Source organism: Bos indicus x Bos taurus, chromosome 16 (assembly GCF_003369695.1).
Source record: "Bos indicus x Bos taurus breed Angus x Brahman F1 hybrid chromosome 16, Bos_hybrid_MaternalHap_v2.0, whole genome shotgun sequence".
NCBI classification, from domain to species: domain Eukaryota; kingdom Metazoa; phylum Chordata; class Mammalia; order Artiodactyla; family Bovidae; genus Bos; species Bos indicus x Bos taurus.
Window position 1 is genome coordinate 79,917,916 of NC_040091.1, and position 24,237 is coordinate 79,942,152.

Sequence of the window (24,237 nt, forward strand, 5' to 3'; positions counted from 1 at the left end):
GAGGGCGTGACAGTCCTGGTCGGGATGGGCGCTCTAGGGAAGCCTGTTTTCAGGGCAAACTTGGCACCAAGAGCGGCTGTGCCCCCGGTTCTGTTCTCCTGGCAGTGAGGTGAGGGGGCAGCCCTGACCCCACCACTCATCTTTATCCCAAACATACCTCCAGACACCTCTGAGTCTGTGGCCGAAACTCTAGCTCAAACCTGGGTCCCTGATTTCCAGTCCCAGATCCCACCTTCCAGTCTTGCTCCTCTCTGGGGAGGACGTGTGTGGGGTGGACGGCGTGATGGGCCGGAGCGGGCTGGGGGTGGCCAGAGGGCAGTCTCACTTCCTCTGCAGCCCCAGCCCCCTGACCCAGACTCTCTCCTTGTGGGGGAATCGAGCCAGAGAAATAGGGGAAGTAGCATGGGAGGAAAGGTTTCCAAAAAGGAACTAAACTACAGGCAGCCTGTGACTCCAGGGTGAAAATCGCCTTGCTGGGCGTGCTCACTGGGCCATGAGCTCCTGCAGGACACAGCCCGTGTCTGTCCTGGGAGCTCTGCCCCTGGCTCGCTGGACGCAGAAGCACCCTGATCAGCCTGGGCGAGTCTGGCACGTGGCCCCTTCTCCCCAGCCTCTCGCTGCTCCTCCTCTAACCAGGCCCTGTGTGCACACCCTGTCCGCTCCCAGGGCCGAGGGAGGGCTGATTGATGTAAAGCGTTTGGTACAAGAGCCATCAAAGCTGAGGGAGTCACTGTTTTGGCTATCAGAGTGTGCACCAGGAATAACATAAACCAAAGGCTCAGGGAGGAAGTAGCTCTGGGTCCACAGCAAACAGAAGGGCCGCTTCAGGGCTCTTGGTTCCTCTCCCATAGAGGGAGACGAGCCAGAGGCCCAGGCGCTGCCCTCTAACTGGTCAACTTTACACACGAGGCCTTCCTGTTCCCCTGCGGAAAGCAGCAGGGCCTGCCCGGCGTCAAGCTGCCTTCGTGCGGGGGTTGGGGGTGGGGACAGGAGACGGGGGCTGCTGCCCTTGCCCTGTGGGTGAGTCACCTGGGGTGTGACCCCTCAGGAGCAGAGCGCGTGGGCCTTCTTTGGCATGGGGCTGGCAGGCAAGGTGGGGCTGAGCTGTTCCAACAACTTCCCTAGCTGGGGAAGGAGGGCATCCAAGACTTAATCCACTGGGTCCTCAAAACAGTGAGAGGACTCGAGCCAGACCCCTGTCCCATGTGGGTTCCTGCTTAGGGCTGGGAGGGCTGGAGACGGATGTACAGGGTCCCAGAGCCTCCCAGAGCCCACATCCACTTTCTTCTCGGCCCTCCTCATCACATTCCTTCAGCAGTTAGAATCCTGCTGGCTCGAGCAGAGGTAGTCACAGAGACAGCAGGCTCTGCTTATCACGGGAAATGTTTCAGATGTCTGGGAGCGATGTGCTGAGTGTCCCAGGCGGGGGATGGGGTAGGGCTGGGGAGGAGCGTGGGAAGGAGGGAAACGGGGATCTCAGCAAGGGAGCTGGGAGCTGCTGAGGCCAGACTCAGCTCCACTTCACAGTCACCACCACCCCACAAGGATGGGATGGCTGGGAAGTAATGAGTCCTCTGTCACTGGAGGTATGTAAGTTTGGTTTGCATATAACTTGGCCACACACCTGGGTCAGGAGAAGTCCTTTTCCCACTGCCTATTTGCTCTCATTTTCCAATCCCAGGAGGTGGGGAGGAACCGACTCTTCTCTACCTTCCTGCTCCACACCCCCAGGATTTCTCAATCCTGGCGGTTTGCCCCCTACCCCTAGGGTGTAGCCCAGCCCTCTGTCCCCCTTGGAGCTGACAGCATGAGCTCATCTGGGCAGCCCCAGGAGCCAGTGCAGGAAATTCTGAGTCACGCCGAGCCTGGGGCCAGGACACCAGGGCAGAGAGAGGCGCGGCAGGAGGGTGGGGGTGCCCCGCACGGCGGGGCTGCAAGGGCTCGTGAGGGGCTGGAGGAGGGTGTCCGCACGGCGCAGAGGCTGGGCCGCTTGCCGGCTGAGGGGGTAAGAAGGCTGCTGCGTGTCAGGAAGGGCATGTGGAAGCTTCAGCACAGGGAGAGGAAGGGAGTGAGCAAGCCCTTGAGACAACGGGGAAGTGGACACCCAGGAGGGCGTGGAGGAGGGCAGTCACGGCCTGAGCCACGTGCTGGCTCCTCCTTCCACCCATCCAGTGAGGCTCCAGCCTGATGAGATGAAGTCAAAGTGTTCAGCAGAAGCCGACGCTAGGCAAGGGCGCACTCCCCCCATGGACTCAGTGCATGCTGCCCCGGCCCAGGTGGGGGGCCCGCCCTCCACATAGGGAAGGAGGGGCAGTGGGCTCTTACCTGTGAGTCACCTGGGACCCTCGAAGGCTGGACATGGTTTCCTCCAGGTTCTGGCGCAGATCCAGGACATTCTGCACGGTCCTCTTTCTCTGGGACTCAGGGTCTGGAGGGAGGAGAGGAGCTGGGTGAGTGGGGAGGACTTACTGCTGAGTTCGAGGTGGCCAGAGGCTGCATCCCTGGATGGGCCCTGGGACATGACTGCCTCTCAGGCCTTCCTGAGGGCCTGGGACACACCCTTGAGCCCCTGAGGTCCCAGCCCTGGAAGGGACAGGGGCACCAGCCTTCAGTGTCCTCCCAGACACCCACAGGACCACCCTGGCCTGCATCACTTTGGGGTGCCCTGTAGGCAATGGCACCCCACTCCAGTACTCTTGCCTGGAAAATCCCATGGACAGAGGGGCCTGGTGGGCTGCAGTTCATGGGGTCGCTAGGAGTTGGACACGACTGAGCGACTTCACTTTCACTTTTCACTTTCATGCACTGGAGAAGGAAATGGCAACCCACTCCAGTGTTCTTGCCAGGAGAATCCCAGGGACGGGGAAGCCTGGTGGGCTGCCGTCTATGGGGTTGCACAGAGTTGGACACAACTGAAGCGACTTAGCAGCAGCAGCTTCTCCTAGCAGAGGTTCCAGACCAGGCCCCCGTGGTTGGGGTTAGCCGGAACATCTGCCCAATACCCAGCCTGCCGTGGTGCATGGATTGGTGTTTCACCCTGGCTCTTGGAGGCAGCGGTGCCCGGATGTGTGGTGTTGGCCAGTCTCTGGGGCAGAAATACTCTGCAAGGGTGCTGTGATGTCGCTGAGTCCAGAGCCAGGGAGTGGTTGGTGCTGGGGGTCGGCACTGGGAGCTGGTGGGAGCTGGCATCAGGCCCTGACTGGGAGCACCTGCAGGGGCCGTCGGCGTGCAGGGCCCCGGAGATGCTGGTGGGGAGGGGCAGTGAGCAGCCGCGGGAAGGCTGGGCATGCAGACCCCAGGCCAGAGGTGCACGTCCGGGCGAGTGTGTGTGGGCGCAGCCCCAGTGCAGACTCCTGAAGGATCAGGGCTGTGGAACCAGTTGTGGTTTGCAGGCAGGGCATGACCGCAGACAGAGGAGAGGTGACCACAGCAAACTGAAACAGACCCCATCGCCTTCCCGGGGGAACAGCATCCGAAAGACTGAGGGTACCGGGTGTGAGGACACTCCAGAGCGTCCCCGTCACTCCTGCACTCCAGCCAGGACGCCTCTGTGAAGCGCACACACCGTCCGCCCAAGCCATGGCCTCTCCTGGGCCTTGGACCAGTCACTGAATGTGGACAGCTCCCTCAGTGCCCCTGAAAAGTGACCTGGGAGAGTCAGGGGCCCACAGAGACGACGACAAAGCAACAGGGAAAACTCAACAGCTCTGAGCCCCAGGCAACTGCCCCAACCAGACCCCCGGGGTCTCAGCCTAGAGCCCTTGAGTCCCCCACCCACCCAGACCCAGCAGGAGTGTGCGGCTCTAAAAGCTGTCACAGAGGACATCTCTGAATTCAGGAGGCATTTTCCCCAAGACTAAGTTCGGCTGGCGGCTGCTCAGCCTGCCTTGTCAGCGAGGTGGGGGCAGGGGAGGGGGGCAGGGAGCCAGGTGCACGGCCCTCCCAGAGCCTCAGGGGCACCTTTCCCGAGAAGCAGCTCCACACCCAGGCCAGCGCAGTCCTCTCTCCTCTCCTCCCCTCCTCCGGGGCGGAGGAAGGCTGGCAGCTGGGAGGGATGAGGGCGGGCCTCCTCACATCACTCCTCTGCTGCCCGTGACTGTTTATCCTGGCAAGGCTCACCTGGCGCGGTTTCATGGTTGTCATGATGGTTTGGCGTGGAAAACAGGCAGGGTCAGAAGGTGTATATGTATATTTAAACCTTGGCCCTAAGACGCCTATATGAGGACCAAGAATATGCTGCTGAGACATGGGTTTCTGGGCCAGCGAGATGCTTTCCATGGATTTGGCAGAGACAAGGGGAAAGGTGCACACAGCCGAGGGGTGAGTGGTCCAGAGAGGAGGGGACCAAGGGGCACCTGGAGACCATGTGTGCCACCCCCTGCAGGCCTCAGTGAGTGGAGCGCACGGCAAGTGGGGGAGCTCAGTGCAGCTGCCCCATTTCATGGAGGAGACACTGAGCCCCAGAGGCGGGGCCCTGCACCTCACAGAGCATCTTGGTGCCACCAGCGGCAGGACAGCAGGTACTCAGGGGCCATCACAAGCATGGATGGGCTTGGCCACAGTCAACATACATAAAAAGAATGGACGGATGTGTGTCCCATTAGGACGATGTCTTAAAAAAAAAAAACAGAGAAAAGTGTTTAACTCACACAGGGTCCTCCTCATAACATGCCAGTAGAGTGGGGCAGAGCTACCCCAAAGTATCCAAATCAGAGCCACAGAAGTCCTTGGAAGTGACCAGTCCAACCGGGTCCGTGGCTCTTGGGGGTGGGTGAGGTGACTGGCTGGAGGTGCAGAAATGTAATAAGGAGGAACATGTGGCACCAGGGTGCCACCCCAGGAGCAGGTGAGCATGGGGGGCAGGCGGGGACAGAGCTGGGACGGAGCAGGGCTGAGGACAGTCGCAGAAGCGCCACCCCATCAATCCCTCCACGCCCCAGCAGCGTCCCCTGGTGGCCATATTGGGGCACATCACCCTGCTCCCCAAAGGCTCAGCTCAGGTGAGGGATGGTGAGGGCGCCTCAGAGCCTGGCGGTGTCTGTACTCTTCACATTTTTAACTCTAAATTACGAATAAGCAGCATCTGTAAAAAGATTCACCCCACACCCCTACCCATCTCTGACCCCAAACCGATAACAGCCGTCATCCCTCTCCTCCCTTTTCCACCATCTTCGCGAGGCTCACTGGGGTGGGGTGTTTTCCGGGGCCCACATGACTCTGACAATGATAGGTTTTGTCGGCTGATGTCTGGACGTGTGCTTCCCAGGCTCAGAAGGTGGCAACAGTCTCCCTAAAACCAGCCATCACCACGGTAACACACAGTCGCCACAAACAGCATCTTCCCAGCATGCACCGGGGCAGAGCGTCTCTTAGGAGACCACAGCATCCTCCCAGCATGCACCGGGGCAGAGCGTCTCTTAGGAGACCACAGCATCCTCCCAGCATGCACCGGGGTGGAGTTTCTCATAGGAGACCACAGACAGACTGCTGTCTCTGTGAGGAGTCCACTCGGCACCCGGTGCGCACACTTGGGGGAGGGGCAGGCACACCCACCCAGATGCACACAGCGTCCCATCGAGGTGGACTCAAAACCAGGCACTTCCCCCATGTGAGACTGCAGGGCTGTTCTTTCCATGACCACGGAGGGCCTCCGACACGCACACACACCTCAGACGCATCCCTCCGTGGTCCGGCCGGCAGCCCGTGGGGGCCGTCACATCAGGATCACAGGCTTCCCACTCTGCCACCCCGCAGACGTGCACATGGAGAGTTGTGTGGTTGCGTCTCCCACCACAAGTGCAGAGGGAAAAGCTGGAAGTAGAGCACAGGGGTCCCTGGGGCTGGAGATGGGGCAGCGCCCTGGGAAGATGATGGCAAGCAGGGTGCTTTCTGCCTGAAGCCTGATCCGGGCAGCAGGCTGCCCCGGACGGCAAGACCATCAATCTGAGTCCCAAAGGAAGGGCTGCCTAGTGGTACCATAGGTCCAGTCCACACAGCCAAGGGCAGGTGCTGGCGGTAACTCCCACCCCATTCCTTCTGACCTGGAGCGAGGCATTTCACCACCCTGCTGAGCTGTATGCTCTACGAAGAGGGGAGAATAGTGTTACCCACTCCCCGGTCTGTCAGGGGGATTAAAGAGCTGTCCTGCGTGCTACGCCCACAGTAAGTTCTCCACAGGAGTGGGGTAGGGTGAGGGGGGCGACCTGGATTGGCTGGAGCTACATGCCCTGCCCAGCTCTTCGCCTTAGATCTGAAACCTGATGTAGTGGGTGAGAGGACAACGACCCCAAGAGATTTAGGGGCATGCAGGAAGGAGTGGGACTCAGGGCCCCTCACCCAGCAGGCACATTTCCCCAAGCTCTGCACAGCTTGAATTACCGGCTGACAATGACGTGAACTTCAGAGGATGCCAAGTGAACACTTGAGACTTACCTGCAACACATTCAGTTCAGCCTGAGGCGGGGCCCAGCCTGTAGACTGGCTCCTGCATCCCGAGTGAATGGACCAGGCAGGAACCAACAGAAGGAACGGAAGTGCCTCAAGAGGAAGATTTTCAAGCCCCAGCATTTCAGAGCTCAAAAGAAACAGCACGTCACTCCAGCTGGAGAGGGTTAGGCTTGTGAGCACCACCAGGTGGGGAGGGGCGAGCCCGAGGCTCGGGCACTGGAGGCCCTGGCCTGGCTGCCCCGTGTTGCCCTGGGGTGGAGAGGCACTCAGATGTCACCAGTGGGGGTGACCACTGTGTAAAGGACCTGTCTGAGACAGCACAAGCTACATCCACCTAGAAACCCAGGCTAGAGGACCTGAGAGAGGCATCTCTCTCTCTCTCACACACCCTCTCTCAGCAACTTCCAAAAAGAAAAAAAAAACTCTCCTGACCCTATTGTCCCAAGGATAGCACCTAAATCTTCTATAAATTCTAAAATTTGTCACAGTTTAGGCCCCTAATACACACAGGTAAAATATCAGTATAATAAGTTACAGTTCAGTTGCTCAGTTGTGTCCAACTCTTTGTGACCCCATGAATCATAGCACACCAGGCCTCCCTGTCCATCACCAACTCCCGGAGTTGACTCAAACTCATGTCCATTGAGTTGGTGATGCCATCCAGCCATCTCATCCTCTGTTGTCCCCTTCTCCTCCCGCCTTCAATCTTTCCCAGCATCAGGGTCTTTTCAAATGAGTCAGTTCTTTGCATCAGGCGGCCAAAATATTGGAGTTTCAGCTTCAGCATCAATTCTTCCAATGAGTATTCAGGACTGATTTCCTTTAGGATGGACTGGTTGGATGTCCTTGCTGCCCAAGGGACTCTCAAGAGTCTTCTCCAACATCACAGTTCAAAAGCATCAATTCTTTGGTGCTCAGCTTTCTTTATAGTCCAACTCTCAGATTTATACATGACTACTGGAAAAACCATAGCTTTGTCTAAGAGCCAGTTACAAACACACATTTCTCTGACAACATGACCCCTAACCAGATGTCCTTGGGCATCTGTGCCGCCACACGACCCCCAGTGTCTATAGATGACCACTCTGTGGACACTGAGTCCCACGTCTTTGGGAGTCTGACTCATTTCTGTCCGTCTTCTCTGCTCTAGGACATGACCTTCAAGGTCTGGCCGGGGCAGGCACTGCAAGCCCACCTTACATATCCTCATTGCTCAGAGGTCATACGGATGGGTTCTGTGGACTCTGGCAGCCAGTGACCCTGCCCTAGATGGACTCCCAGGGGCCGTGGCCTCTGAAGGCTCTGTCTCATGTGAGGCTTGGTGCGGGGCTGAAACTGACAGAGGACAGAGCACCCTGCACACAGACCTCCCCGCCGTCGGGCAGAGCCAAGCGGTCCTCCTGCAACTCCACCCCCTCACCCCTCTCTGAGCCCAGAGGCCCCAACAAGAGCCTGGGGTGGGCCTCCGTGCCAGAGCCTCCCCCTCTACCAGCATGCGGTGTGGAACAGTTTAGTCTATTACTAATTCAGTCATCCCCCTCTTAAGGCACAGTACTGTTGGAGGCAGCTGTTACGGAGCCCTACGGCGTGGCCAGTCCATGCTTCCTGCCATGGAGGGCTCCCAGGTCCCCATCTTTGCCCGGGAGAAGCCTGAACCTTCTCAACCAGCAAGTGATCCTCCCACTGCTGCTGAGTGGGCAGAGCACCCAGGCAGCATCAGGGCTACAAAGCAAGGTGCTGGCCACGAGGCTATGTGAGGCAAGGCGAGGAGCCACCAGGGGCCAGAAGGGGGCAGGAAGGACTCCCCTGGGCTGGAATTGTGAGGCAGGGGTGTCTGCCTGTCACCAGCAGTTTCGATTTTGATTGAATGAGAAGACTTGGCTCAGGGACCCTCAGTAACGTGTCTCCAGGGGGCACTCGGCCAAGAGGAGCCGTGAGGCTGGGGGGGAGGGACAGAGGCGGCTTGGGGGGCTGGGCATTTGGTTTCCGTAGGGTGCGGGCCAGCTGGCTGTGGGGCCTCGGGTAAATTACTCCCCTTTTCTGGGCTTCAGTTGCCCTATGGATAGAGTAAGGGAGCTGGGGCTGGGGACACTCAAGGCTCTAGTCAATTCTGACCGTCTGGCTGTGGAGCTCTGCAGCTGGTGAAGCCTGAGTAAATGTCTCTTCTCCTCCTGGAGAGGGCTGAAAGTGCAGGTGCCAGGGTATCACCCCTAGAGGTGCCCGGGCTGGAGCCAGGGCCCAGGAACCTGCACCGTCCAAGCCCCACTATGGGCAATGCGACCAGGGGTCCCATCTGAGAGCCCGGACACCTTGCTGCAGCCTCAGAGCAGTCTCCCCACTGACACCAGGCTCTGACTTCCAGAGGCCAGGCCTCGGGGCAGTGTGTCCTGGGCCCTCAGCCCAAGTGTGCTCCCTGGGCACAAACAGCACCTTCCTCTCTCTGGGAAAGCCCACTCCAGGGTTCCCAGGCATCACCCCCCTGGAGTCTCTGTGCTGATCCTGGGGTGTGCCTGTCCCCGAGAGGCCACCAGGGGGCGCCGCCGGGCGCTGCTGCAATGCTGAGGGCAGGCAGCTCCCAGTGTTAGCACAGCCCCCTTGGGTGCCCGGCATGCCAGGGCTGCCATCCTCCTGGGAAACAGCCAGGGGCTTGGCACCTCCAGTGGGAGCCGCCGGCTAGAACAGAGGGGCAGTGCCTGCCTCCGGGCACCCGTGGGCTCCAGGCGGCGAGCTCGGATGCGGGGCCAGAGCATGGAGACCCGTTGCTTTCTGCCCCAGCGGCTGCAAGCTGAGTGCCCCCTCTGGAGAGTGGGTCAGGCTTCACAGCCCTGCCCTGGCCGCCCTTCTGCTCTGCAGGGCTCCTGGGCAGACGCGTGCATGGGCAAGAGGGAGCAGGGTCATCGCTCCAGCCCCTGCACCCTGCCCAGCCCGGCCCTTTCTGGGGGCACTGGCGGCCTCTCTCTGCAGCAGGCAGCCCTCAGGCCCTCCAGCCAGCCCAGCACAGCCACTCCCTGACGTCCGGCACGGTCTGCCTCGGGAAAGACCTGCTGGTCCAGGGCAGCTACACAGAGGGCTGTGGGACCCGGGGGCGCCCGCCTCCAGCTCCCTCTTGTCTGCTCCATCTCCCTCTGATGGTTACAGGGCTACAGGGCTACAGGGTTAGAGAGCCAATTCTCGACATTTCTTGTCCAACCCATCCTCCTGGGCCTCCAGGGCTGGCCTCCTGCTGACGGTGGCCTGCCTGCTGCGTGGGGGTCGGGCCCGTCCCCTGACGAGCCTGGCTCTCCTGCCCCATAAACCTCCTGGCTCACTGGCAGTGTTATGGTGATGCTGCCCAGAGCCGTCACGTGACACCGGCTCCAATGGAGTCGCTGCTGCTGGGGGCAGAGCTGTTGTTATGGCAACAGTTCTCACATTAGTGAGGACCATCTGCAGGCAGAGGGGGAGGGGAAGGAAGAGGGTGGGGGCGGGCGGGGCTGGGCCCGGGCCCAGGTGTGGCGACAATCGGAAGGGCCCTGGGGACTTCTAGTAATGTTGGGGTCAGCTGACTGGCCAATTCCTCTGCCACCTGCCAGGCACACTTCTCTGGACTTTCAGATTGTAGCCCGTGTAACTGTCTTGACAACCTTTGAGGTGGTCTGATTATCAGCCCCATTTTACCGTTGAGAAACCTGAAGCCCAGAGAGGATGAGTAAGCTGCAGAAGGCAGTAAAGCCAAGATCGCGACCAGATGGTCTGACTCTGGGAATATCACCATCTAGTATTATCCTGGCCATGATCCACAAATGCACGTATGTATACAGTGTGTTTACAGAGAACTAACTCACGGAGCGTGACAGTCATCCTCTTAAAGTACACAATTCAGTGGGTTTTAGTACATTTGTAAAGTTGCAAAGTGACATTGGATGGCATCACCAACTCAATGGACACGAGTCTGAGTAAATTCCGGGAAACAGGGAAGGACAGAGGAGCCCGGCGTGCTGTAGCCCACAGGGTCACAAAGCGTCGGACACGACTTGGCAGCTGGACCGCACAACAACAAAGCTGTATAGCCAGTGCCGCTGTCGATTCCGGAAGGTCTGTATCACCCCTCGCCCCAGCCCCTGGCAGCCCAGGCCTCCCTTCTGTTTGTGGATCTGCCTGTTCTGGGCGCCCCACAGAAATGAATCTCAAACACGCTGCATTTCGTAACTGGCTTCTCTCACCTTCAAGGCTCATTCACGTATCACGTGTCTGTACTTCACGCCTTTCCACGTCTGAAGCTATACACGCACGCCATGCGCACGGCGTTCCACTGTACAGGAACACTGTATTTTATGTTTCTGCTCTTGTCATTTGATGGGCATTTGGGTCACTTCCATTTTCTGCCTGTTTTATGACTAAAGCTGCTACAACCATTCGTACCCAAACTTCTACATGGACACGTTTTCCGTTCTCTTGGATAAATGCCTTGGAACACAACACGGGATACTGTCTGTGCTGCTTCCTGGAGCGGCCTCACCGACCCGTCTCCACCAGCAGAGCTGAGGGCGCCGACCGCACCATGATCTCGCCAACACCTGTTACTGTCTGTCCTTCTGCTCGCAGCCACCCTTGTGGGCGTCTCAGCAGGGATGTAATTTCCATTTACCCAACGATTTATGCAGTCGAGCATCTTTCACGGTGAAACTACATTTAAGCACAGTTGTATCAGCCACACCTGAACTGCTGAGGGGCCTCAGCCCCGCGCTGGCTGGTGGCAGCACAGCAGAGAGAGGGCAGCTGGGTCACCAAAGCCCCCCAACAGCGCCGCCGAGCCCCCCGGCGTGGTCTGCACCAGTGTCCCGGCGCACCCGCAGGTGCTCCCCTTTGGTGCCCTGCAAGCCCAGCAATCGACTTTATAAACAGGGCCCGTCTGGAGGTGCAGGGGGCCCAGGGTGGGCTGGGCAGAAAGCTGCCGGAGCACAGCGTCCGAGTCAGTGGCAAGCGGGGTGACGCCCTGCTCTGCCCACTCTCACGCCCCGTCTGCGCTGGGCCCCCTCGTCATTGCCTTTCCTGGGCCTCCCAGGGCCCAAGTGACAAGACACACTGTCTCTGAAGGGGCGGCCTTGCTGGGGGTGGGCGCTCCCGGCGTTAACACCCCTGGCTGCAGATCCCCCCTTTCCAGCCTCCTCTGCAGACCTGCCCTTCCTGGCTCCTGGGGAGGGGCTGCACCTTGCCCCCCCCGCCCTCTGCAAGGGGCCTGCAGCCAGCATGGCCTCGGGACCATCCACAGGAACATGATCTGCGACCCCACTCTCTCACCTGTAAGATGAGATGCCGGCCCTGGGACACGGGGACTGGGCTGTGGGTACAAGGTCAGCAGGCCATGTGCCAGCCTGGATGCCCTGCCACCAGTCTGGAGGAGGGCGGGTGTCAAAGGGCTGGCGGGAGCCTTCGAGGCCATTTGAGGGGAGAGACTGAGGCCCAACAGAGTGGCAGAGACCTGGGCAAGACGACAGAGCCAGGCGGGTGTACAGTGGAGGCGGCCAGGCCCCAGGGAGGGCTCGGGGGGACAGCTGGGGGCAGGGCCTGGCTGTGCGGGGCCGCCCTGAGGGGGACCCTCCTAGGAGGCCCCCGCCCCTCGCCCAGGAGCGCATCTGCTCCACAGCAAAGCTGCCGCCCGCCTCACCCGGCCGCCCCTGGGGGCTCCATTTCTGAAAAAGCCTTCTGTGTCACTGATCCCCTCAACCCTCTGCTCCCCGCCGCCCTGGGGGCCCTCAGGCTCAGCCCATCTGCCAGCAACACCTCCAGGGCAGGCCGAACACCCACCGAATGAACCCGGCTAATGAAGGCCAAGACTCCCTCCGTTCACCCGGGCTGGGCCCCAGAGCAGCGAGGTGGGGAGCTAAGTCTCAAGAAGGCTTCCGGCGAGGGGTCTGCCTGTCCGCTGAGTTGCTTCAGTCGTGCCTGACTCTGCGCCCCCATGGACTGTGGCCCCCCCAGGCTCCTCTGTCCATGGGATGCTCCAGGCAAGAATGCTGGAGGGGTTGCATGCCCTCCTCCAGGGGGATCTTCCCGACCCAGGGATCGAACCCGCGCCACATACGTCTCCTCCATTAGCAGGCGGGTTCTTTACCGCTAGTGCCACCTGGGAAGCCCTTCCAACCAGTGGGGGAGGGGGCAGAGCAAGCCGGCATAAACCTGACAAGGCTGGCTGGGGCCCTGCGGGGCAGGCAGTGTCCTCCGAGGCAGGAAGGGAGATGAGCAGGTGTCTACTTAACGCCGAGTGCAGTTATCCTGACTCGATAGGCCAGGCTCAGAGAGGCCACTCAGCTCCCGAAGGTCACACCGCTGGTGTACGTGCTATAGTAGGAATCTTGAGTCCAAGTCTGACTGATGTCCACCATTTTTCAGAATAAATTATAACTGGCAAGGAGGACAGTAGAACTGGGCGCCTGGAGGCCCTTCCTGACAGACAGGCTGGCGTCCAGCATGGCCTTCCAGGCCACAGGAGGAGGCCTGTCCTGCTCTGCCCACGGGATGAATGGGAACAGGGTTGCCAGGAGGCCGCGGGACTGGGCGGCGGGCCAGCCGGCGTCCCCACCTCCAGGACTGCTGGCAGGCATGGGACTGCCTGGCGCTTCCTCGAGGAAGCACTGCCCCTCCGGCCTCTGTCTGCGTAGCCTGCGGGTGCCCTGGCCTGGGAGGAACCTTCCTAGAGCGCCACCCACCAGGCTGCACAGCCCACGTGCCAAGACCAGGCGGGCCGGCCACCCCTGGCCCGGAGTGCGGGAACCCACTGGGCCCCAGCAGCTCCAGGCCGTCCTCCCTGCCCCCACCCCCGGCCTCGCCCAGGGGGGCTGGGGCCCACAGGCTGGGACAGGGCGGCCTCCAGGGCAGCCTCTTCTGGGGCTTGGTCGGCTGGTCCCCACATCTGGGTGAGGGAGAGAGGGCTAGGCAGGGGTGGGCAGGGGCACCTGTGCACCAGGACCCTTCCTCCAGGGGACCAGCCTCAGCTCTGGCCTGGTCCCATGCGGGGAGGGGGTGAGGCCGGGGATGCGCTGGAGGAGCCTGGGACCCACTTAGCGCTTGGCCGGGGAGGAGCAGGGAGAGGGAGCGGGGGACCCTGGGCCTTCTCTGGTCTTTGCCCAACCTCGCTCTCCTGACCCCTCACCCCCCACCCTCCCGCAACCCCACCCCACCCTCCCCCCATGCCCCCCCATGCCCCCCTCCCCCACCCCGACGGCCTGGTAGCTGATGACTGGTTGCCATTTGAATGGAACCAAATTCCCAAGGAAAAGCCCCTGGAGAGCTCACCCTCCTGGGGAGCCCAGCCTCTCCCGCATACCCACGTTCCCCATGGGGTGTAGGTTCTGGAAGAACCCACAGGTCTTCCTGCCGGAGCCTCCTCAAGGGCAGAGATGTTCTAGCGGCGAGTCCCTGCTGTGTGTCGAGGGCCTCCTGTGACCAGGGACACGCACAGGGCTCAGGGGGCGGCTGGGGTGCCCGGGGCTGGGCAGAGAGGGGCCTGCAGAGGACAGGGCCGCCACATGCCTGAGTGGACACGGAGAAGCTGGTGTTCTCTGTGTTCATCCTCCTCCCTGGCGCGAGGGACCGTCCTGGACCCATCAGGCTGGAGCAGGACGCGGAGCTGAGAGGCTGGGACGGGGCTGAGGCCCGAGGCATCCTCCAGAGGAGACCGCGGACCAGAAAGCCAGCAGCTGGGGCTGGCCGCCTGCCTCTGAGAAATACGCAGGCCCTTGGCCAAACTGAGCCCACCTGTCCTACTACCTTGGAAACAAAGAGGCAAAGTAAGAGGTATTAAGCGCCTCCTGTGTGTCAGGAGGTGGCGCTAGTGGTAAAGAACCCCCCCTGCCAACGCAGGAGACATGAGATGTGGGCTGGATCCCTGGGTGGGAAGATGACCTGGAGGAGGAGGGCACGGCAACCCACTCCAGTCTTCTTGCCTGGGAAGTCCCAGGACAGAGGAGCCTGGTGGGCTGCAGTCTAAGGGTTCGCAGAGTCAGAATGACTGAAGTGACTTAGCACGCACCGTGTGCCAAACCCCTCCACATTCACGACACCAGGAGGGTAGGCCCTGCAGCTCGGGGTCGGGGGGTGCATTGGGGGGTGGGGAGGAGGGGAGGCCCCTGCTGTTCCGAGCCCAGCGCCTCTCTGGGACTGCCTCCTGCCCATCAGGGGTCTTCAGTGAAAAAGCACCTAACAGCTCACTGGGACCAGGGAACACCCCTTCCCCCGGCCGCCAGGGGCTTCCCATATCTGTCAGCAGACGGACTGCGTACCAAAGCCACCATCCCGGGGGTTTGTCTACGGTCCAGCTTAGCTTGCTGACAATCTAGGCCCCGGCGTCCTTGCAAATGACTCCAGCCCCTCGCAGCAGAAGGTCCCAGCAGCCGTGAGCCCTGCCCTCCCGGCCCAGGGTCATCCATCATCAATGAGACTGCAGACGCTCGGGAGGGCAGGAAGAGAGATGGGGGTCGGCCTGCGCCAGGTCCAGCTCCAGTTGGCCCTCACGCTGTCTGCTTAAAGGACAGAGGGGGCCTGGCCCTCAGGTTTCCTGCCCGGTGCCCCCACCTCCCATCACAGTCAGCAGTTCCCTCTGCCCCCTCTTCTCGGGGCGGGGTAGCCCGGTGATGACTTGGGGCTCTGCCCTCCTCCCTGCCCCCACCCACCGCTGACAGTTGCCATGGGAACAATAGGTTGGGCTCCTGGGGACCAGGGTAAACAGAGGACTGAACGGATGTCTATGCGTCTCCTCTCCTCCACAGAAAGAATTCAGTATAGAAGTGCCAAGCCCAAGCCAGAGGCTGGGGAGTGGCTCAGGTGGCTTCAGACAGATCCTTCTCCCACCCACAGCCCAAGGATGGGGAGGCCGCGCCATGCGCAGCACCCTGGGCTTCTGCAGGGTGAGAGCTCAGTGTCTCTCGGGTGACTTTCGAGGCCTCCTGGAGAACTGGCCTGGCCTTGTACCACTTTCCCATGTATCACCACCCTTCACGCTCCACCCCTACTGCTCTTGTCTAAGGGCCTTCCCCGCTGGGTGACTCCTACCTGTGCTTCAGTGCCCAGTCACACCTCCTCCAGGAAGCCCTCCTGGCCACCTCAGTGATCACTTCCGCAAACGATGGAACACGTGATGCCTACGTCACTCTGGACCAGCAGCACACCCGACTTTTGCAGGAACCACTCCGGCACCTGCTGGCCTCATCCCCCCAGCCCATACGACATCGACATCGCTGTGTAACCGCACCTCCACCCCAACAGCCCAGGAACGTTTATCTGAACGCAGACCTCCTAGCCTGGAGAGACACCACCCGTCCTGCCCTGAGGTCCCTGCTGGAGCCCGTGGCAGGCTTGCCCAAAGCCTGCACACTGCGTCTCTGTCCATCCCTCACCTCCTCACCCTCTGTCTGCCTCCAGGGCAGAGGCCACAGCTCTCGTCCCCAAGGGCCCGGCACCTGCTCCACGGAGCACAGACGTCCACCTGTCCCACCTTGAGGGACCGCCGCCCACCTTCTGGCTCTCCCTCAAGGAGACTTTCACCACCGCACCCCCCACCCACCCCCCTCACCGCCCCCACCAGCAGCGCCCTCGGCCAGCGCCTGCAGCTCTGTGCGAGTCTGCGCTGGACCGCTTCAGGCCGCTCATAGGATGTGCTTTTCTTCTCCCTGACACCTCCGCCTCTGTTTCCCTGGCCCAGACACAAATCAGAGGAAAGCGGCTCCCCTGACACCAGAAACGCTTTCCATGGAGCTCAGGAACTCACTCTAAAGATCTCCCTGCATTTTCCAGGCCATCACAAACCCCTGTTACCCGTCTGCCCCGTGATTTTCCTGGGGAGGCAGACCTGTATACTTTACTGGACTGATGGCTCTTTAACATGCAGTGAAAAAAGCTACAACAAAACTCTCCATCCCAAACTCATGGAGCTGGGACTCCAGGGATCTCGACCAGCAAGGGTCCCGACCAGCCCGCCCAACGCCCAGTCCGGCAGCTCTTCAGTGGCTGCTTGAGCTCCCCGGGCGCCGTCTCCCCCAGGCAGCCCATCCCAACAACTCAGGGCCACGCCTCCCTGGGTTCCACCATCTGCCTCCACTTGGAGCCACAACTGCTAAATTATACAAAGTAAGTTCCAACAAAAACGTGGACCTTGGCCTTAGAACTCCTGGAGAATCCCCAGTCAGCAGATGTGCTGAGATTAACTGCTTCCAGTGGTAAAGAATTCACCTGCCAAGCAGGAGACATGCATTCAATCCACGGGTGGGGAAGATCCCCTGGAGAAGGAAATAGCAACCCACTCCAGTATTCTCACCCCGGAAATCCCATGGACAAAGGAGCTTGGCGAGCTACAGTCTGTGGCATCACAGAGTCAGACATGAGTTAGCGACTCAGTAGTAGCAGAAAGTCCATGATGACCCCTGGTTACCACACTGGCTGGTCACACGGCTTGTACCCAGTTGCCCCCATGCTCCCACTAGATACACGCAGGCCTTAACCACAAGGTCGGGGAGCGGGCAGCAGGCCTCAGAGCCCAGCTCCAGTCCTGCTGCTCCCGACCAGCCCCTCCTTAATGGAGATGGAATTTATCAAGGCGAGAAGACCCATCCTATCGAGTAGGGGACAGGGAGGGGGATAAAAGGACATTCGACTCCCCGCTGTCAGCCAGAGACCCTAATGAATCCTTTGCTTCCGAAGATGATCATCGGACAGAATAATTCATCGCTAGAGATTAATTGGACTAATTATGTTGGCTTTCAGAATCCCCTGAATAATGACTTTCTCTGGGGTGGGTGTCAGGGATAATTGCCTGATATCTGAGCCTCTTCCCCCAGTGAAAGACCCGCAGAAAGGGATCTCTGGCTCTGAAGGGCGGGCAGGATGGCTCCGTGTCAGCTCTGGCCTGCTTAGAAGGGGCCCGTATTTCACGTAGAAGCCTTTTATGAGGGAGGTGTCATCACGCCTCACGACCTTCCTCCAGCCTCCCTCAGCACGCTCTTCAGAACACCCTGCTTGTCCTGGGACACTCCTTCTTCTCGATGCCGTGGGGTCAGGGAGCCCAGGAGCTGAGTGACCTGCCTTCACGCTGGGGGACTCCCGCACCTGCCCACGAGCCTGCCCGGCCACTCCCCCAGGGCCACCCCGTCCCCAGCGCCCCCAGATCCGCACACATGAGGACAAGTGGCTCTCGTCTGGCACCTCTGCCTTCTCTCCCTCTTTAAATTAAGAGTTGACAGACGCTGAGTACAGAGAAAGAGAATTCAACGTTTAAACAACACGACCAAGTTAATCTGACACATGTAATGGCCCACACTGTCACTTCCTGTTCTGTGGCGATTAGATACAAAATGGCCAGGCGGTCATTCTCCTAACCATGTGGGCAAACAAGGGGCATTTAGGACGGCATCGTCGGAGGGCATGGCACACTGCCCTGGCTCCTACCTTCTCCCACCCCAGGCAGGGCTCTGGAGGAACTGGCTTCCCCTCCTTCTCCTTGGCAGCCTCTACAAACTAAGTTAGTTTCGGGAGACAGTGGGGATCACATGAGTTTTAGGGCTCCAGTCTATTTTGAACCCATATCCAGGGCAGGCAGATGGTAGCTTTAGAATCACTGACTCTTCTGAGGTATGTAAGCCAAGAGTCTTAATGTTCAGAGATCTCATTTTTATTTCACCTGAAAAATGGAAGTAATTAAACATCTAGATGCTCAAGCTGGATTTAGAAAAGGCAGAGGAACCAGAGATCAAATTGCCAACGTCCACTGGATCATAGAAAAAGCAAGAGAATTCCGCTTCATTGACTATGCTAAAGCCTTTGACTGTGTGGATCACAAGAAACTGGAAAATTCTTAAAGAAATGAAAATACCAGAACACCTTTCCTGTTTCCTGAGAAACCTGTATGCAAATCAAGAAGCAACAGTTAGAATCCGATATGGAACAACAGACTGTTATAAAATTGGGAAAGCAGAACATCAAGGCTGTATATTGTCACCCTGCTTATTTAACTGATATGCAGAGTACACCATGTGAAATGCTGGGCTGGATGAAGCACAAGCTGGAATCAGGATTTCTGGGAGAAATATCAAGAACCTCAGATATGCAGATGACACCACCCTTATGACAGAAAGTGAAAAACTAAAGAGCCTCTTGATGAAAGTGAAAGAGGAGAGTGAAAAAGTTGGCTTAAAACTCAACATTCAAAAAACAAAGATCAAGGCATCCAGTCCCATCACTTCATAGCAAACAGATGGGGAAACAGTGAAAGACTTTATTTTCTTGGGCTCCAAAATCACTGCAGATGGTGACTGCAGCCATGAAATTAAGACGCTGCTCCTTGGAAGAAAAGCTATGACCAATCTAGACAGCATATTAAAAAGCAGAGATATTACTTTGCTGACAAAGGTCCATATAGTTAAAGCTATGGTTTTTCCAGTAGTCATGTATGGATGTGAGAGTTGGACTATAAAGAAAGCTGAGCACTGAAGAACTGATGTTTTTGAACTGTGGTTTTGGAGAAGACTCTCGAGAGTCCCTTGGACTGCAAGCAGATCAAACCAGTCCATCCTAAAGCAGATCAGTCCTGAATATTCATTGGAAGGACTGATGCTGAAGCAGAAGATCCAATATTTTGGCCACCTGATGTGAAGAGGTAACTCGTTAGAAAAGACCCTGATGCTGGGAAAGATTAAAGGCAGGAGAAGGGGACGGCAGAGGATGGATGATTGGATGGCATCACCAACTCCATGGACATGAGTTTGAGCAAGCTCTGGGAGTTGGTGAAGGACAGGGAAGCCTGGAGTGCTGCAGTCCCTGGGGTAGAAAAGAGTCAGCAACAACGAAACCTCTACTTCTTAGGGTTACTGAGATGGTTAACTTAGATAACATCTGTTAAGTCCTGGCACACGGGAAGGACTCAAAAGCAGCAGTTAACGATTATTACTATCATCTTGGGCCACTCTGGTCTCAGCTCTCACCAACCCCCCATCCCAACTGAAGACACCACACTTTCCCCTCCCTCACCTGGAGCTGGAGGGATGTCTGTCAGGCGGAGTGGTGATGTGGTTTCAGGGAAGACATTCCTGCTCCACCCTCCACCTAAGGTCCCTGTTTTTGTTTTTGTTTTTTTAAAGCAGTCTATGAAACTGTCCTGTAGTAGCTGACAGTGTCAATCAGTGAAATATGTTCGGTTATATATTGATGGTGAAAGAGTGTGAGGGTCATTGGTTAATTTGTGCAGTAATCTGTACAATACTGTACATACTGGCAAAGAAGACTTCCCTAAAAACGGCAGGGTTTTCTCCTAAGGGAGAAAGGGATGAAGCTAGCGCGAAGGCTGCAGGAGCGGAAAGGGTTCTGTTGATGGGTAACCATGCATAACCGCAGAGCACCTTCCACCCAGGAAGGAGCCTCTGAATTGAGTGACAAAGCAGCTGCCTTCGGAGCTTTCTCAGCAAACCTGAGCCTCTGGACCCTGGCTTTCCTGCGGAGGGCAGGGCGAGGGCGGGGCGGGGAGGTGTGTGAGGCCGCTGCAGGGGTCGGCTGTTCTCCAAAAGGAATGGGGTAGACTGTGACCAGGAGGAGCCTCAGGGCTCTTTAGGAGGCAAAGACAGCCAGACTGGAGCCAGAGAAAAGCTACTTCCAGGAGCTCCTGAAACCAGCAAGTGGATTCAGGGGGTGCGGTACGATGCAGACGCAAGCGGTAGCAGCCTTGCAACAAAATCACAGGTTGTCAGTTCAGCATAAAGAAATATGTTTAGAAACGCTTGGGGCCCCCTTAAGACCAGGTGCAGTTAACAAGAGGGCATCCGATGGCGGTCAGGCCTGCACCTCAAACACTCAAGATGCAGTAACAATCTGTGAAGTCTGAAAGCGTCTTGTCTCACAGTTTTCTCCGTCGGTGTTGTTTTATCTGGTCCATACCACGCCACACAGCATGTGGGAGGGAACCCGGGCCTGCATGGTGAAAGCACCGATCCTAATCACTAGGCCGCCAGGGAACTCCCTTGTCCCACAGTTTAACCAGACTGTGTTCCAAGCATCTAGGCTAAAGAAACGAGTGTTTTGATGGGAACCTTGGGGAATGGTGGATCTGGACAAGCAGCCGGGGCTGGGGACAGGGAGGCGGCCAGGGCCAGCACGACCCCCCCTCCAGGGGCCACAGGGCAGCAGCACCTGCCTCTGGTCAGGTGTGGGCCTCCCCACTCTCCTTCCTGGGTCTGGAGCCTCAGAAGGGCGTGAACCCAAGCTCAGTGAGCTGAGGACAGCCTGTCCTGCTGCCCCGCAGAAGCGTCTTGCAGGGACAGCCTGCAGGAAGTGAGCCCCGGGCAAGTGCAGCTCAGATCAGACCGGCACGGTTCCCCGCAAACCCTGAGTCCACCGGGCATCCTGCAGTCCCAGCGCAGGGCACTTGGCGGACAGGCTGCAGGCAGGGGGCCTGAAGAGGGGAGGCGCCGGGGTCTGCTGCCTGCCCGCCACCAGCTGCCTGTGTCCCTGGGCCAGGACCTCATTTGGAAAATCATCTAGAAAGCATTCAGCTTGCAGGCTCCGTTCAGAGACACGCGAGCCGTGGCTGTGGCCGCAGGGCGGGGAGCGCTGGCTGCTGGCGGGGGCGGGCCTGCTGAGCTGAGGGTAACGGATCCACCGTCTGGCCTCAAACTTGGAAGTATCAGGTGCCCTGGGAACCAGATACGGCAAGAAATGAGCAGAAACACCCAAATGCGGGTAACAGACACCCTGGCGAGGGCTGCAGGCGGCTTCCCGCAGAGCATCCCCTGGAGCTGGTGTGCCCCCCGCCCGGGGGCGAGAGGCCTGCACACCCAGGACTTTCTTTAAATTCAAGTCAATCTCAGACACCTCTGCACGCTTGCTGCAGAGCCTCCGGAGCGCAGTCTTTGCCTTGAAAAGACTGAGATCCAGAAGAAACAGGGGTTTAAAAAGCTGCGTAAGAGGAGGCAGAGGATGCGGTGGTTGGATGGCATCACTGACTCAGAAGACACGCATCTGAGCGAACTCCAGGACACAATGAAGGTCAGGGCAGCCTGGCCGCAGTCCATGGTCACAAAGAGCCTGATGCAACTGAGCGCCTGGACACACACATGAAAGAAGGAACACTGCAGCAAACCATGTGGCACCACACTTACCGGACACTAAGCAACGCCTGTTATTTTCATTATGTTAAACACTAGGGGTGTGCGTGTGCCCAGGCTCCCCAGGTTGTGCTAGTGTAGTGGCAAGGAACCTGCCTGTCAATGCAGGAGATGCCTGAGACAAGGGTTCAATCCCTGGGTGGGGAAGATCCCCTGGAGGAGGAAAAGGCAACCCACTCCAGTATTCTTGCCTGGAGAATCCCCAGGACAGAGGAGCCTGGTGGGCTACAGTCCATAGGGTTGCAAGAGTCAGACATGACTGAAGCAACTCAGCATGCACGCACAGATGTGTGTATACACACCCTGGCATACACATACCTGTCCTCACTCTGTCCACTGAAGGAGTCTAGGAGCAGTGATGCCCCAGGACCTGAGGCCACCAGCACCAGATCCTGGTTTCAAACACCACCCTCCAATGAAAGGACAGGACCCCTTGCAGGAATGGCTGGTTCTTGAACAGGGACTATGCAACAGGAATCTGGAGCACCTTGTAGGGCCAGAAAGGAGGAAACTAAAAAAAATTAGGGTATGTCAAAGGGACACAGGTACCAACTAAAAGCGCTCTACCAACAGCCAAAGCTGAAACAGTTTGATCAAAATAAAAACACAGGATCAGAGCGTAACTCAAAGAATGAAATAAACAACCGCAAGCACACTGCCCTAACTAAAGAATGGAGAGCAGAGAAAGCTCCTGCACAGGAGGGTTTACGTGGACACTCTCCTGGGGGAGGTGGACCCTAACTGCTCGCCTCCCTGAATGGGGGCACGCACCCTGGAGAAAAGAGGAGGGGGACTTTGCTGGGGAAACACACGAGCACGCTATGTCAGCCGGACGATCAAGGTGAACAACGGCAGATCACGCTGGGAGTAAACACCCTTCATCAGATGTCGTGAGAATGACACTTTGCCTCCCTGGTCATCAAGCCTCTGTCAACCATCAGACCCATGCTGAAGGACACCCTACAAGCTGCCTGGCAAGGGTCATCCCACCCAGGAAAGACTGAGAAACAGCCACGGCCCAAAGGAGCCTAAGGACGCAGGAGGACCAAATGGACTGCGATGGGTACTTGGATGGGATCCTGAAACAGAAGAAGGGCAGGAGGTAAAAATTAAGGCAATCCAAACAAAGCACGGACCTCAGTTAGCAACAGTGCGTCAGTGCCGGCTCAGTAACCACGACACAGCAACACGGGAACTGGGCGTGGGGCCGTGACAGCTCCTGGTAACATCCTTGCAACTTTCTGGTGAATCTGAAACTATTCTGAAACGTTCAAGTTTATTAAAAGACAAAAAGCTGTAGGGGATTCCGAGGCGCAGCGGGGGGATGTATCACGTGACACGTGTGATGACGAGCACTCAGCCCTGCCAGCGAGGGGTTTGGAGTCTGACCAGCGAGGACGGGGCAGCTGCCAGGCAAGAGGCCGAGGAGTGAAAACCAACCGTCACCCGACAGGCACTGTCAGAGGAGGGCTGCCAGGAGGGTCAGGAGACTCCAAAGAGGGTCACCCCCGGGGTGGGGGTGGGGCGTCAAGAAATATCTGGAAAGGATGGGCAAGGCTTTCTGGGAGGACACTGGAGGCAGCGGGTGTTTTAGGCGAGGACGTGGCTCAATCCAAGACACAGAGACGGGAAAACTGGGGCAGGTCTGGGAACCACAGAGTCCAGGGTCAGCACAGACAGGGCAGCGTCCCCCAGGGGCCCACGGACCATCGTCCTCCAGAAAGCCCCATGTGAAGAGGATCCCAGGCCACGCGGGGATTCTGCACCTGCTCACCCATTCCTGGGCAGTAACCAAGCTGCAGTGACTCTACACAGGCTCTGAGAAGTCCTGCAATAGAGAACCCCATCTAACCCTGTTCAGCCGGGACTTCCTAGATTCACGAAACCAAGGGTCTTGTATTTTTCAGCAGAGTCAATTAACAAGTCTCACCCGACTTCCTCAGGGAAATGCTGGCAGATGGCTTGGGCAGAGAAGACAAAGGGGGAGCCAGGAGGGCAGGAAGGTGTGCCTGTGGAGGCCTCGCATAAGAAATCAGAAGGCTGTCCTGGAGCAGCCTTGGGGACCACCCCATGGGGAGCAATGGGGTCCCAGCTGTGCCCGAGGAGGGCACCCCCGGAGCAGGGCTGGGGGCAAACCGGAGACGGGGAGCCAGGATGCTTCCATGAGGGGCTGACGGTGTGAGTTAAGACAACGGGGGGTATTTCACAGGTAGAAGAAACCAGACTGTTGAGTGGCCAAGCCAAGGTGGGGTCAGAGCCAGGGAGTGGGGACAGAAGAGGCGTGGAGCCCCAAGGCTGGGCCACCACCAGTCTACACAACCCCGCACGCGCCTCCCTTCTCTGTTCCCAAAGACCAAGACGCGGCACCTCCAAACCTCACTGGGCAAAGGGCACAACAAAATACATTCAATTCGAGCAACAGAACAGAAAGGGAGACCTGGATCATAACTGAGTACAAACAGCGTGAGTACCTGTGATACGAATCAGGGATGGAGGGGGCCTCCCTGCTGGTCTGGTGGCTAAGACCGACATCCGACGCAGGGGGCCTGGGTCTGATCCCTAGTCAGAATTCTCCAAGCCAGGCTTCAACAGTACGTGAACCGTGAACTTCCACACGTTCAAGATGGATTTAGAAAAGGCAGAGGAACCTTTGATCAAATTGCCAACA

The 24,237-nt window shown here is 58.3% G+C and overlaps 1 protein-coding gene across 4 annotated transcripts in view; it reads right to left on the reverse strand.

Annotated features, from left to right (window-relative positions):
* Positions 1-24,237, reverse strand: part of NAV1 (neuron navigator 1) — a 142,546-nt gene that overhangs the window by 78,367 nt on the left and 39,942 nt on the right. For all 4 annotated transcript variants that reach the window (XM_027565903.1, XM_027565901.1, XM_027565900.1 and 1 more), the window contains one exon: positions 2,326-2,428. In XM_027565903.1, coding sequence (XP_027421704.1) covers positions 2,326-2,428 — 103 coding nt within the window. The remainder of the gene's footprint in view (positions 1-2,325; positions 2,429-24,237) is intronic.